The following is a 13,524-nucleotide window of genomic DNA, read 5'->3' on the forward strand; positions in this document are numbered from 1 at the left end:
ATTGCGTGGCGTTAGTCCTATAAACAAACCGAATGAACATGAACAAGAGCATGCTCGTATTCATTCATTTAACTTTAAATGAACATAAACACTTAATTAAACACATATTTCGTGTCCATATTTGTTTGTCTAAAAAATGAATTAACATGCTCGTGTTCGTTTGCTTAAAATCTAAACAAATAGTTAATGAACAAAACTGAATAAATATAAACAAACATATATGAACAAACGTAAACGGACACAAACAAACATAAACGAACACAATAAATACAAACTAATAAATATAAAATCATTAAATATATGACTTATCCACATAATATTTAATTATCTCTGTTAATATGTAAACCGAACAAAAATAAACAAACATAAACGAACATAATTATCAAGAACTTCTCGTAAAACGGTTCAAGAGGTGTATAGCGAACCGTTAGTTAGAGCATTCTCATCCAACCCCTTATATTATGCGAGGGCTGTTTTTATAATTTAGAGAGTGATTCAGGGTGTTGTGAGTAAATAGTTTTTATATTTTAGAAAAAGTAATAATTTTTCTGTATATTTGAAAAGTTACTGTTCATCTCCTATAATTTTTTAATATATTTTGAAAGTGATTGTGAGTGAAGGAAAGAAAAAAGGTAATGATAAAAGGTATAAAAGATATTATTTAATTGAAATGGGGGGAGAAAATAAAATAAGTTTTAGTATAGAAGGTGGGATCAGAATGCTCGGTCGAGCACATGTTCTTCCCTGCTCAATTCAAACCACCACTGAGGAGGTTTAACCCCTTTTCAAAACCCTAATTTAAGAACTCATCACAGCAGTTCACATTTCACAGTCAAAATGAGCTACGCAGCATACAAGTTAATGCACGCACCCACCGGGATCGACAACTGCGCTTCGGGATTCATCACGCATTCTCCGGCAGACTTTGCTCCTCGCATTCTCTCCGTCCAGACCACCGAAGATATAGACTCCGTGTGGCCCACCACACCGGCACCAGGCGTGGGACCCATCCCGAACCTCATTGTCACCGCTGCTAACGTTCTGGAAGTCTACACAGTTAGGGTTTCGGAAAATGACGCTACTAGTAATAATAAGGATTCGGTTCAACCGCAGCGCGGCGGCCTCATGGCTGGCCTTTCTGGCGCTTCCTTAGAACTCGTTTGCAGTTACAGGTACTACTGAATTTAGGTTAAAATATAGTATATACATTGCAATTTAGGAATTGGTTAGATAATAGTTATTTTGGAAGGGAAGATTGTTTATGTGACGTTGTATTTGTTCATGGATTATGGATGTAGTGGAACGCTTATGCATAGTTTAAGTTAGTTTCTAATCAGTCAGGATTTTTTTTTTCCAATGGGGTCTCAGTTGTCGTTTAGTTCGGGTTGGGGCGAGAAACATAAGAATTACTCCATCTTTATAATCACCACCATGGAACAGCTTGCTTGTACAACCGGATCGTGTTTTAAAACTTGTTGAATAATTCATTGTTTGAAGCAAATCATCTTAATTAAAACTAGTTAAATAATTCATTGATTGAAGCAAATCATCTTTGTCTCCTGAAATTTAAGTGTGAAAACTTTGGTAACTTAGAGGTGCACAGCAACTATCTGATGAAATACTTGGAAGAAATAGTGTCTATGGTCAGGTTATATCCTAGAATCTGAGTATGTTTGTCAACCTTACTTTAATATGATAAATCCATAAATTTGAAGGATTGGCATAATTATATATATTTTTTATGTTGACCTGTGTGCTTTTACCACGCACACAATGAATCAATGATGCTTGTTGCATTTTGTTATCGGGAACAAATAAGCTTTTGGGAAGTTGTGACATTTGAATCTTTCTAGTTAGGAACAGCATATGCAGATTTTATCTACCTGCATCTTGTTTTATCATGATTTTCATGATACAAGAAGCTGGACATCTAATGATCTAAATGCTCTTTAATATGATCTCATAAGTGATATCAAATTCATTCATTGACCAACCAAACATAATTTTGGATGAAGTATTTTCCGAGTCCAATTCAAATTCCATGAACCAAATGGTACTTAAGGATAGAAAATGAAATTAAAAAAAAAGAAGAAGCAAAATATGCACTTAGTGAGACTTGAACCTACGACCTCGTAGATTGTTGACAAGGGATTTACCACTACACCAAACTTAAACTTTGTTCATTGGCTTCAATCTATCTATTCTTATGTGTTCCTTGAAAAATTTAACATACCGTCTCTATGAAATTTTTAAAAAACATTAGGGTCCCAAGACCCTGACCCACATAGTGTGGGTCCGCCCCTGTTTCTAATGGTGTAACTATTGGTTTTTATTCATGATATTGTACCCCTTGTTAGATGTTAGGTCATACTGCTTACTACAAAAGTTCAAATTAGCCTTTTTAATTATTTATATCTCTAAGGAAAGAACTATGTGTCTTTGTTATAAAAAAAATTAATTATTATTAACCGCTATGGATAGAAAAAGCTGAATGACTAGCAATGGGAGACAAAAGCCCTTAGAGTTACATGCGTGTGGAATACTGGAATAACATAACTCGGTAGTTATAAAAATGGTTACCCTCTAGCTTCTTGCTAGTCGTGGTCTCGTGCTTTTTTTTCCTTTTATATAATTTTGCCGCCTTTCAAAAAAAGTTATAAAAATGGCTACTTGCAAATTGAATTAGAGAACAACAATCTTAATATTTGCTATAAGGTAGAATAAAATATTTTCCATGCTTCATATAAAACTATATTTGTATTTACAGGTTGCACGGAAATGTGGAATCGGTAGGTGTGCTGTCTTCTGGAGCAGAGGACCGGACGAGTGGAAGAAGAAGAGATTCTATTATCTTAACATTTAGAGATGCAAAAATCTCAATTTTAGAATTTGATGATTCAGTGTATGGACTCCGTACAAGGTGAGCCTAATCTATTTGTTAGGTTAGCAAATCGTGTGCATCGTAACAAGTTATATTGTTTACAACTGTTTATCGAGTCCTGAGTTGGATCGTATCAACATGGTGGCTGTTAATAATTTACATTTTTTTTCCTTTTCAGATCAATGCACTGCTTTGAGGGTCCACAGTGGCTTCATTTGAAAAAAGGCAGAGAGAGTTTTGCCAGAGGGCCGTTTATCAAAGCCGATCCTCTGGGTAGGTGTGCAGGGGTGCTTGTTTATGGCCTACAGATGATAATGCTCAAAGCCGCTGAGGTCTTTCCTGCTACTCTAATTTTTTCTCCGCATCAGTAATACTTATATTAATTTGAAATGCATACAACACCGTGTTCTACTTGGAAGAAGTGTTTAAATTGTATAGAAAATTCATCATAATAAAATGGCGTCAAGTCTTAATCTTAGTTTGAGTCAGTGATCCAAACTATAATTCTGTTAACTACCATTTAGTTAAAGATTGAGTCAGTATATTGGATGGTATATCCTCTCTATAGATCTTTATGGTCACATGACAAACCCTATTCTATCATAGCTCTATTATATTGCATGTAATGTGCTTTTGCTGCTTTTCTTTTATAGATATTCTAATTACTTAATCAAGGTTTTAATCAGCCAATCAGTGGATGTCTTCTCAAATGGTCTTTTGTTCTATAAAATTTCTAATTGCTGAACATTATAAACTTTTATGTTACTCGAATCTTTCATAATGATATGGGTAGAACATGTTGGATTAGTGCTTCTGATAATGCTACCTCAGTTCTCTTTTCAGTTTGATACATATCGCTGCATTCATCATTTTGTGCTTTGTGTCTGACACATTTAACGTTCCATTTTGGTTAAAACATTAACATTTCAGATCACTACTGATCTTTTTGTTTTATTCTGGATGCTAGGCTGGTGGTTTGGTGGGCGATGATGGTGGTTCTAGTGGTGGGGGCTCGGTTTCTGCACGTATACAGTCTTCATATATGATTAGTTTACGAGATCTCGATGTCAAGCATGTCAAAGACTTTATATTTGTTCATGGTAAGAAGTTATAAACCTAAATTTGACTGTTTCATGTTTTATGAAGAGTGTGTTTTTTCGCCTTTTTGGTTTCTTGGTGAGTTATGAGTTTAATCGTATTGAGTTTATAGGTTACATTGAACCCGTTTTGGTGATCCTTCATGAGAAAGAACTCACATGGGCTGGGCGTCTCCCATATAAGCATCATTCTTGTGTAATTTCTGCACTAAGTATCAGTACCAGTTTGAAGCAGCATCCACTCATATGGTCTGCCATTGTAAGTTCCTACTATTTTTTCATCTGTTTTTATCAATTAGAACACTCCTACAGTATAAAATCCATAGTTATTAAAACCCCTCGCTTCTTGCGCCTAGGCCCATTTTCCAGGCCAGGCCCAGCATCTGCGCTTCTAGTTTCTAAGCCCTCGCTTCTTGAAGGTGACAACACCTCTACTGGCATTGATGACAGATCAAGAACAATAGTCATTTGAACGTTTATTATTTATTACTTTTTGACATTTTGGTTTTTATGTTTTGAACATTTTGGTACTTTACTTTGAACAATTTGTTATTCAAGTTTTGGAATTACATTTGAATCTCGACTCTTTTAGAGCTTTTGGTAGTAATAGCCTTCGTTTATTATATATGAAGAATAGTATTTTTTTTTGGGTTTGGATCAAATACAAATGAAATTAACGTGCTAAACGTGAGAATCAAGTAGGGTAATTATATATACAAGTAGAGTAATTATGTAATTACGTCATAGAGTAATTATTAATCTATGACGTAATTTCATAATTACTCTACTTGTATATATAATTACGCTACTTGATTCATTTGTATGTATAATTTGATTTGTACATTAACTTTCCCCTATATTTCTAATACGTAATATATTTATATTTTTTTATATAAGTGCGCTTTTTTGTCTTAGGCCCTCATTTATTTTTGCGCCTCGCGCCTAGGCTCCAAGCGAGGCCTATGCGCCTTAAGTGCGCCTAGCGCCTTTGATAACTATGATGAAATCATTGGCTTATTGGGAAGTTTAGATTGGGTCTGGTTATTATTTTACCACAGTTTATTGGAAGTGTGGATTTCTTTTAACTTTAGTGATAAAATATGTTTCCTTATTTGTTTATTGAGATTAATTGTTTTTTGTATCAGAATCTTCCACATGATGCCTATAAGCTTCTTGCTGTTCCATCTCCAATTGGTGGAGTTCTTGTAATTTGTGCAAATACTATTCATTATCATAGCCAGGTATTTCTCTTATTCTCTTTCCATTGTAACGCAGTTAAATCTCAATATAGTATGCTTTTAAATTGGTTCCCGCTCTTGTGCAGTCAGCATCGTGCATATTGGCTTTAAATAATTATGCTGTTCCCATGGATAGCAGGTCCGTTTTATTTGTACTTTTTTATCTTTAACACTTACTATTCTATTTTTCCATGTATTTTTGTTCAGTTATTTGTCATTGGTTAGAATTATTGCATGCAACTAATAATATACAAACGTTGAGAAGACAACCTGTTATCTGAAGTCTGAACCACTTGCATATATTTAAGGGGTGTATGGGATTCCTTATTTGACCTCCTTATACCTTATTTAAGGTATAAGGTATAAGTTACAAAGTTGTAACTTATGCCTTATACACTCACAAAACCTAACTTTCCCAAACACCTTATAACTTATAACCCATAAGTTATAAGGTATAAGGAGCTAAAATAAGGAATCCCAAACACCCCATTAAATTACTATTGAACCACACACACAATGGAAATAGTTAGGCTAAAGTTAAACTAAAATATGCGTGTATATAGTATGTATATATGCATTTATGTCACATAGATACGTGACTGTCTGTGTACATATGTTTATATGTGCTTCATGTAATGCCCTCTAATTTTTACATCAGTGTTTGCGGTGAATTTTGATGTTACATAGTATCTTACTATCTTGCTTTTGCACGCAATATCATATGATTTCTAATATGTAGCCATCTTTTATTTATCAGTCAAGAAATGTCAAGATCAAGTTTCAGCGTGGAGCTTGATGCTGCAAATGCAACTTGGTTATCAAATGATGTTGCCATGCTGTCAACAAAATCCGGAGAACTACTCTTGTTGACACTTGTTCATGATGGACGGTGTGTAACCTTTACTCTGTTTTTTTAATCTTTTCATTTGTTATAACGTTTATAACAACTGTTTTTAGTCTCATTTTCCCATTAGTTAACATGCGTTAACTTGATGATTGTTGTTTACAGTTTTTTTTAGCAAATGCTAAGAAGTTACAACTTTATTTTTGCAGGATTGTGCAGAAGCTTGATCTTTCCAAGTCAAAGGCTTCAGTATTAACCTCAGTAAGCAATTATTTAAATAGCACATTACATTAAAGAAGACTTTATGTTTATTAAGTATTAACAATTGCAGTATGCATTGATGTTTCTGTTATAGGGAATCACTACTATAGGATCCTCTTTCTTTTTTCTTGGGAGTCGTTTAGGAGATAGTTTGCTTGTTCAGTTCCATTGTGGAGCAGGATCCTCTATGGGTGCAAAGGAAGAGGTTTGATGATCATGTGTTTTACCTTTAAATTTATTATTATGTAAAAAGAACCTCAAATAAATTACTAAATATTTTGCGCCTTTTAAGGTTGGTGATATTGAAGGCGATCTTCCATCAACTAAACGGTTAAGAAGATCTTCCTCCGATGCTTTGCAAGATATGGCAAATGATGATGAAATTTCATTGTATGGTTCAGAGCTCAACAATGCACAGTCATCCCAGGTCAAATTAATATGCTTTTGGCCATAATACCATGATCTGTTCATCAAATGATTGTAATAAATCTTTTCTTTTCTTTTCTAAATGATTCAGAAAACGTTCTCGTTTACTGTGAGGGACTCTTTGATTAACGTTGGCCCTTTGAAAGACTTCTCGTATGGCTTACGCATGAATACTGATCAAAATGCAACAGGGGTTGCTAAACAAAGTAATTATGAACTTGTAAGTTGTATATTATATGCATTACAAGTCTTACATTATTTAATTTGTATTAGTTATTTTTTATCTGAAATGTTCTTAGGTATGCTGTTCTGGCCATGGAAAAAATGGTTCTCTTTGCGTGCTTCAGCGATCTATTCGTCCTGAAATCATCACCCAAGTATGTCCATTTATGTAATTATATTTAAGATTGTAAAAACCGTTCGGCGGGAAATTCGCTTGTTCGTTTATTTAATAAACAAGCATGAATAATTCTTTCGTTTATTTAGTTAAACGAATGAACATCAACACATGTCTTGTTCGTTTCTATATGTTTGTCAACGTTGGTTATGTTTGTTTACATCGCTAGTTTACGTTTGTTTGAGTTTGTTAATATATTTCATTTAAGTTTTAGGCCCGTTATAAAGCAGTCTTATTCCAGTATCTTTTTAGGCCAAACGCATTCTTCTTCACATTTACTTGCAATTGGTTTTAACTCATTTATGGCAGTTCATCTATGTTCAGCTATGTTCGTTCTTTTATGTCCATGAATTGTCTGTGTATACTGTTAATGAACGGACATAAAAACGAACTCGAACATCTTCATTTTTTTAACGAGTGACACAACATGAAACCATGTTCGTTTAATTGTTTTTTTTTTCGATCGTATGTATGGTTAAAGTTAAACGAACAAACACGAACATGATTCGCTCGTGTTCTTTCGGTTCGTACAACCCTAAGTTTAGTTACATCTTTTATTTTTATTATATTTTCAAGTAAGGTTGGAAATTGGGTACCTGTTTAATACACGATAAGACCTGTTTAGCAAAAAAGTACACTATGCAATTTTATACTTAAAATTAATTAAAATTAGGAGGCTAGGGTTCATCATTTCTCCGTCTTGATACATAAAACATATATTCAAACCACCAAAGCCAAGTGTTAAACGAGTCGTTTTCATGTTTGATATTTGTATTAATCGCGTCGTCTCTAACCTGTTAAACACGATACGACACGAATTACTAGCTCTACTTGCAAGTTCATATGAATTTAGCATGCAATTGAAAATTGTCAATATATCAACATTTGTATTTTGTAGGAATCTATACCAGGCTGTAAAGGGCTTTGGACCGTTTATCACAAAAGTTCACGCAATCAAGCTGAACATTCAAAAACAGCAACTGAAGATGAAGAGTATCATGCATATTTAATTATCAGCTTAGAAAGCCGGACAATGGTATGTACCTTTCACATGTGAAATTACATGTTTTTTTTCCTGCTTTATTGTGTTTATTAATCCAAAAAGATAGCAATCTGGTAGCTAGCATAATAAGACACTTATAAGTAATGTCACACTGCTTAATAAGCATGAAACTAATAACATAAAGTATTTTACGTGTGCAGGTATTACAGACAGTAAGTAATCTTGAGGAGGTGACAGAAAATGTGGATTATTTTGTTCAAGGTAGCACCATTTATGTCGGGAATCTTTTTGGAAGGTAAAACTATACTTTTTCAATAATACATTGAAGCTTTTCATAGATATAACACATCACACATATCTATGAAATCGTGTTTACTATTTTCTTTGTTATCTACTTCAATTCACGTTTATTAGACCACTTTTGCCAAATTTGTTGCATTTTGATTAGGAGGCGAGTGATACAAGTGTACTCCCGTGGAGCTCGGATTCTTGATGGTGCTTTCATGACTCAAGATTTAACCTTTCGAGCCACAAATTCTGAAGCTGCTTTGACCGTGTCATCAGTCTCTATTGCCGATCCTTATGTTTTATTGATGATGACTGATGGAAGTATTCAGCTTCTTGTTGGAGGTACATTCATTATGGCAACTCAGCTGTCGTTTGCTATTTTTAATATACTACTTTTTTCATACTTGCAGACCCGTCCTCATGCACAATGAGCATCAACAACTTAGCAGCATTTCAGACCACTAATAGAACAATAAGCGCGTGTACACTTTACCACGATAGAGGAACAGAACCATGGCTTAGAAAAACAAGCACTGATGCATGGCTTTTGACAGGTGTCAGTGAACCAGTAGAAGGACCTGATGGTACACCTCCTGATCAGGGTGATATCTATTGTGTGATTTGTTATGAAAACGGGACCCTTGAAATATACGATGTCCCGAATTTTTGTTGTGTTTTTTCTGTTGAAAGCTTTGTGTCGGGAAGACCTTTTATTGGAGATAACTTGTTTCAAGAATCTTCCAATGAGTCTCAAAAATACCAGAATATGAAGGTTGTTGAACTGGCAATGCATAGGTGGCATGGAGAGAATAGCCGTCCGTTTCTTTTTGGAATATTGACTGACGGGACCATTCTTTGTTATCATGCTTACATGTATGAAGGTTCGGAAACTGCTTCTAAAAGTCAACCAGTTAATGGTCAAAGCTCTTCAAGCCCCGGTACTTCAAGGCTTAAAAATTTAAGATTTTCACGTGTTTCTTTGGATACGTACACACGAGAAGATATGTCAACTGAAACCCATTTTCCTCGAATCACAATGTTTAAAAACATTGGTGGGTGCCCGGGTTTTTTCCTATCGGGTTCACGGTCTGCCTGGTTCATGAAGTTCAGAGAACGTATTCGAATTCATCCACAGGTCAAAATCACTTCTTATGTTATTTGTAAAGGCTACATTTACAACTTAAAACAATTTAATCCTCACTGTGTTTGACTTTTTTACAGCTTTGTGACGGACCAATTATCGCGTTTACAGTTCTTCATAACATGTACTGTAACCATGGGTTCATTTATGTTACCTCACAGGTCAGTTAGCAATCTAACATAACTTTATTTTCTTCATTTCATCTTCTAAAATCTAACGTGTCGAATGCATGAATTTTTTTTTATTTTTTTTAAACAGGGTACTTTGAAGATCTGTCAACTTCCATCTTTGCTATCATATGACAATCATTGGCCAGTACAAAAGGTTTTAGTTTAAATGTATAATTTTATTGTTTTGCTATCAAGTCAAATGTTTGTTTGACATACAAACTGTTGAAATTTGTTTGTGCTTTTGGATAGATTCCCTTGAAGGCCACTCCACATCAAGTGACATACTTTGCCGAGAAGAACTTATACCCGCTTATAGTTTCTGTTCCTGTGAGTTGACTATCAGTTCTTTTTTGCTTTTGGCTGACTATCAATTGGGTCGGTTTTGGTTATTTGTATATTTATAACCGACAAAGTTGAACTGACCCACGATTTAGTAAAAACACAGTTAACCGACTCGACTTACTACCCTTTGTGTTTGTATATATATTTATATATTTAATGTTATGTAATATATACAAATGCCAAATGGTAAAACTCAAATTATTCGAACCCAAATGCATAATATTAATAACAAATTATTGAGTGGTTAAAAAACTTTAAACCCCAATAACATAGGTTTGGGCTATTTCAGTCATGCCCAAACATTTCAAGACAAATTCTAGTTCATGGTTAACTTACCCATAATTGACTTAATCATATTAATTGATCGGTTATCATTCTCTTGTTAACTGATAGTTAAGTTATGGTTACGATTTTAGCCCAAAACTAACCCAAACTGACCCATGCTCGCCCCTACAATTAGTGTATGTCAATCTCTTTTAAACTATTTAATCAAACTTTCGTAATTATTTTATGATGAATATGATTAGATTAATTGTATCATAGATGAACCTTAACCAGGTCCTTCTCAATTTCATGTATCATTTTTCATATATAAGGTGCTATCTTTTAAAACATCATAACACTTGGATTGTTTTGTGTAAAGATCTCACATTTATAATATTTGAGTTATCAAATTGGGCTTCATTGTCTAATTCTTGGTTTTTTGCAGGTCTCAAAGCCCATAACTCAAGTCCTATCAACTCTGGTTGATCAAGAATCTGGCCACCAAATCGAGCATGATACTTCAAATCTTGATGGCACTTATATTATTGAAGAATTTGAGGTTCGAATTTTGGAACCAGAGAGTTCAGGTGGGCCATGGCAAACAAAAGGAACCATTCACATGCAAACTTCTGAAAATGCATTAACTGTGAGAGTGGTTACATTAACCGTAAGTTAATATCTTAGTCATTGGTTTATTTCCATTTATTATTCTTATTGTCATCTTTAATTCTTTTGGAGTATTGTTCTTGAGCTAGAATACAACTACACGAGAGAAAGAAACTCTTTTAGCAATCGGAACAGCTTATGTGCAAGGGGAGGATGTAGCTGCAAGAGGACGCGCTCTTTTGTTCTCGGTTGAAAGTAGCACTGAAAATTCGCAGGCAAAGGTATAGTTACTTGATTATTGGTATATTACTTTAGGATTTAGAATTACAATTCTTTTAATGTTTTTGTTTCTGGTCTTTTATTGCTCATTTAGGTTACGGAGGTTTACTCGAAGGAAATGAAAGGTGCCATATCAGCATTAGCTTCAATTCAAGGCTATCTGCTAGTTGCTTCAGGCCCCAAAGTTATCCTACACAAGTGGACCGGTTCTGAATTGAATGGTGTTGCGTTTTTTGATGCCCCACCACTTTATGTAGTCAGCTTAAATATTGTGAGTCATCTTTCATGTCTATAGTTAGGCCTGTACAGGAATTGAACGTTCATTTATGTCCTTTGGTTCAAAGCTTGATCGTTTATGTTTTTAAGCCCAGCAGATTGATGTTCACGTTTACTTTTATTTCAATAGCTGTTTGCTCAATTATGCGTGTTTATGTTTTATTCATACATGTTATGTTCGTTTATTAACACAAGCATGCTCATTTTCTTAAAGTGTGAACAAGAAAACCCATTTAATTGTTCGTATTCGGCTAAAGTTAAAAGAACAAACGCGGACATGTCTAGTTTGTGCTCGGTTTGTTTAGACGTCTGCAAGCTTATGTCTGCTTGACTTGCATTTTGACCATCTCTCTAATAACATAATGCCGGTTTGATGGTTTCCTTTTTAGGTTAAGAATTTTATTCTAATAGGAGATGTACACAAGAGCATATATTTCTTAAGTTGGAAAGAAAACGGGTCCCAGCTGACTTTATTAGCCAAGGATTTCGGCTCCCTTGACTGCTTTGCTACCGAGTTTCTAATAGATGGAAGTACTTTAAGTCTAATGGTCTCAGATGACCAAAAGAATGTTCAGGTAAGCACTTCTTCATGTATTATATATATGCTCCCTTCTTAACCATTTATATAACACTTTGGATCTATATTTACCTTATTTTGTAACTCTCAGATATTTTACTATGCACCAAAGGTGTCGGAAAGTTGGAAAGGTCAAAAACTACTTTCACGAGCCGAGTTTCATGTGGGGGCCCATGTGACTAAGTTCCTTCGGTTACAGATGCTTCCGGCTTCTTCCACTGGTCCTGCGGCTTCTGTTAAAACAAACCGTTTTGCACTTGTGTTTGGAACCCTAGATGGAAGCATTGGGTGTATTGCACCACTTGATGAATTAACATTTCGCAGGCTTCAATCGCTGCAGAAAAAGCTTGTGGATGCGGTTCCTCATGTTGCGGGATTGAATCCGAGATCCTTTCGCCAGTTTCATTCTAATGGGAAGGCTCATCGCCCCGGGCCTGATAGTATTGTGGACTGTGAGCTGTTGTGTTAGTAAGTTTGTTTAATCTCTCTTCACATATTCTGTCAAGTCGTGTAGAAAGACATCTTATAGATTTGTTAATTTTTTTTCCGGTGCAGTTATGATATGCTTCCATTTGAGAATCAGCATGAAATCGCTAACCAGATTGGGACGACACGTGCTCAGATTATATCAAATTTGAATGACTTGGCTCTCGGTACTAGCTTTTTGTGAAGTGTATCATCTTGTTGATTAAGAGTCGACTGATGCATGTTGTGTCATCTAATCATGTGTCATTTTGAGAGTTTTCGTTTTGGACATTTAAAAATGTATGTATAGAGTTTGTAGTTGCTGTGGAGGACCAAAAAACTAACAGCGGTTTCGTACTGGCGGCATAGGGTGGTGTCATGGTGGCTCGGAGATGCCACCTTTGTTTATGTTGTCTGTTTTTTTCTCTCTATAAAACCATGTAGGTTAGGTTTTTCTTATTTTTTTAAGGATATAGTTTTAAGTTTCTTGGATAGCATGTAGTGAACGAGATTTGCAATACTTAGAAAGACTTCAATTTGGTAACCATTTAAATTTAACAATTTGGAAGCCTTTAATAATCAACAAAAATCAATGGCATCATCTTATGCTTGTCGGCCAGATTTTCATGAAGGAAATTGAGTGTTATTTATTAAAATAAAATAAGTTTTATGCCATTCTGCATGGCGAAGCTTTTGTACGTTTAAGCATAATTTCTATATTTAATGTTTAAATGATTGAATTGTGTAAAATGTTGGCCTTAGAACATCGCTAAGAGCACTCGCATTCAACACATGAAAAAATGCGAGTGTAGTTTTTATAATGTAGGGAGTGGTTTAGGGTATTATGAGTGAAAGAGGGAGAAATGTAACGATTTTTCTGTATATTTGAAAACTTGTTCACATCATATAATTTTTTAATATATTTTAAAAATGTGGTTGTGAGTGAATGAAAGAGAAATGATGATGATA

General features: G+C 34.7%; 1 protein-coding gene across 1 annotated transcript; it reads left to right on the forward strand.

Annotated features, from left to right (window-relative positions):
* The first annotated feature begins 806 nt into the window (after positions 1-806).
* On the forward strand, positions 807-13,013 carry LOC143636807 (cleavage and polyadenylation specificity factor subunit 1-like). The gene is made up of 26 exons (XM_077104305.1): positions 807-1,172; positions 2,768-2,920; positions 3,060-3,213; positions 3,849-3,981; positions 4,092-4,237; positions 5,124-5,219; positions 5,303-5,355; positions 5,974-6,105; positions 6,270-6,321; positions 6,416-6,526; positions 6,614-6,748; positions 6,839-6,967; positions 7,047-7,124; positions 8,043-8,180; positions 8,348-8,442; positions 8,596-8,777; positions 8,846-9,570; positions 9,657-9,737; positions 9,835-9,900; positions 9,996-10,073; positions 10,798-11,019; positions 11,108-11,239; positions 11,332-11,508; positions 11,903-12,088; positions 12,182-12,558; positions 12,646-13,013. Exons 1-26 carry the CDS (start codon positions 838-840, stop codon positions 12,758-12,760), a joined length of 4,281 nt encoding a protein of 1,426 aa, XP_076960420.1. The 5' UTR covers positions 807-837; the 3' UTR covers positions 12,761-13,013.
* Positions 13,014-13,524: the final 511 nt, after the last annotated feature.

The sequence above is a fragment of the Bidens hawaiensis genome, unplaced genomic scaffold, assembly GCF_021521415.1.
Source record: "Bidens hawaiensis isolate Kalapana, Puna unplaced genomic scaffold, B.hawaiensis_p1.1 tig00008059_1, whole genome shotgun sequence".
Classification (NCBI taxonomy): Eukaryota; Viridiplantae; Streptophyta; class Magnoliopsida; order Asterales; family Asteraceae; genus Bidens; species Bidens hawaiensis.

Bases quoted from the DNA above. Each gene is read 5' to 3' on its own strand.
- LOC143636807 (XM_077104305.1), top strand. From the start codon at position 838: ATGAGCTACGCAGCATACAAGTTAATGCACGCACCCACCGGGATCGAC. The intron at 5,356-5,973 runs GTCCGTTTTATT...TTTATTTATCAG, and splicing joins GCTGTTCCCATGGATAGCAG to TCAAGAAATGTCAAGATCAA. The intron at 7,125-8,042 runs GTATGTCCATTT...TGTATTTTGTAG, and splicing joins GTCCTGAAATCATCACCCAA to GAATCTATACCAGGCTGTAA.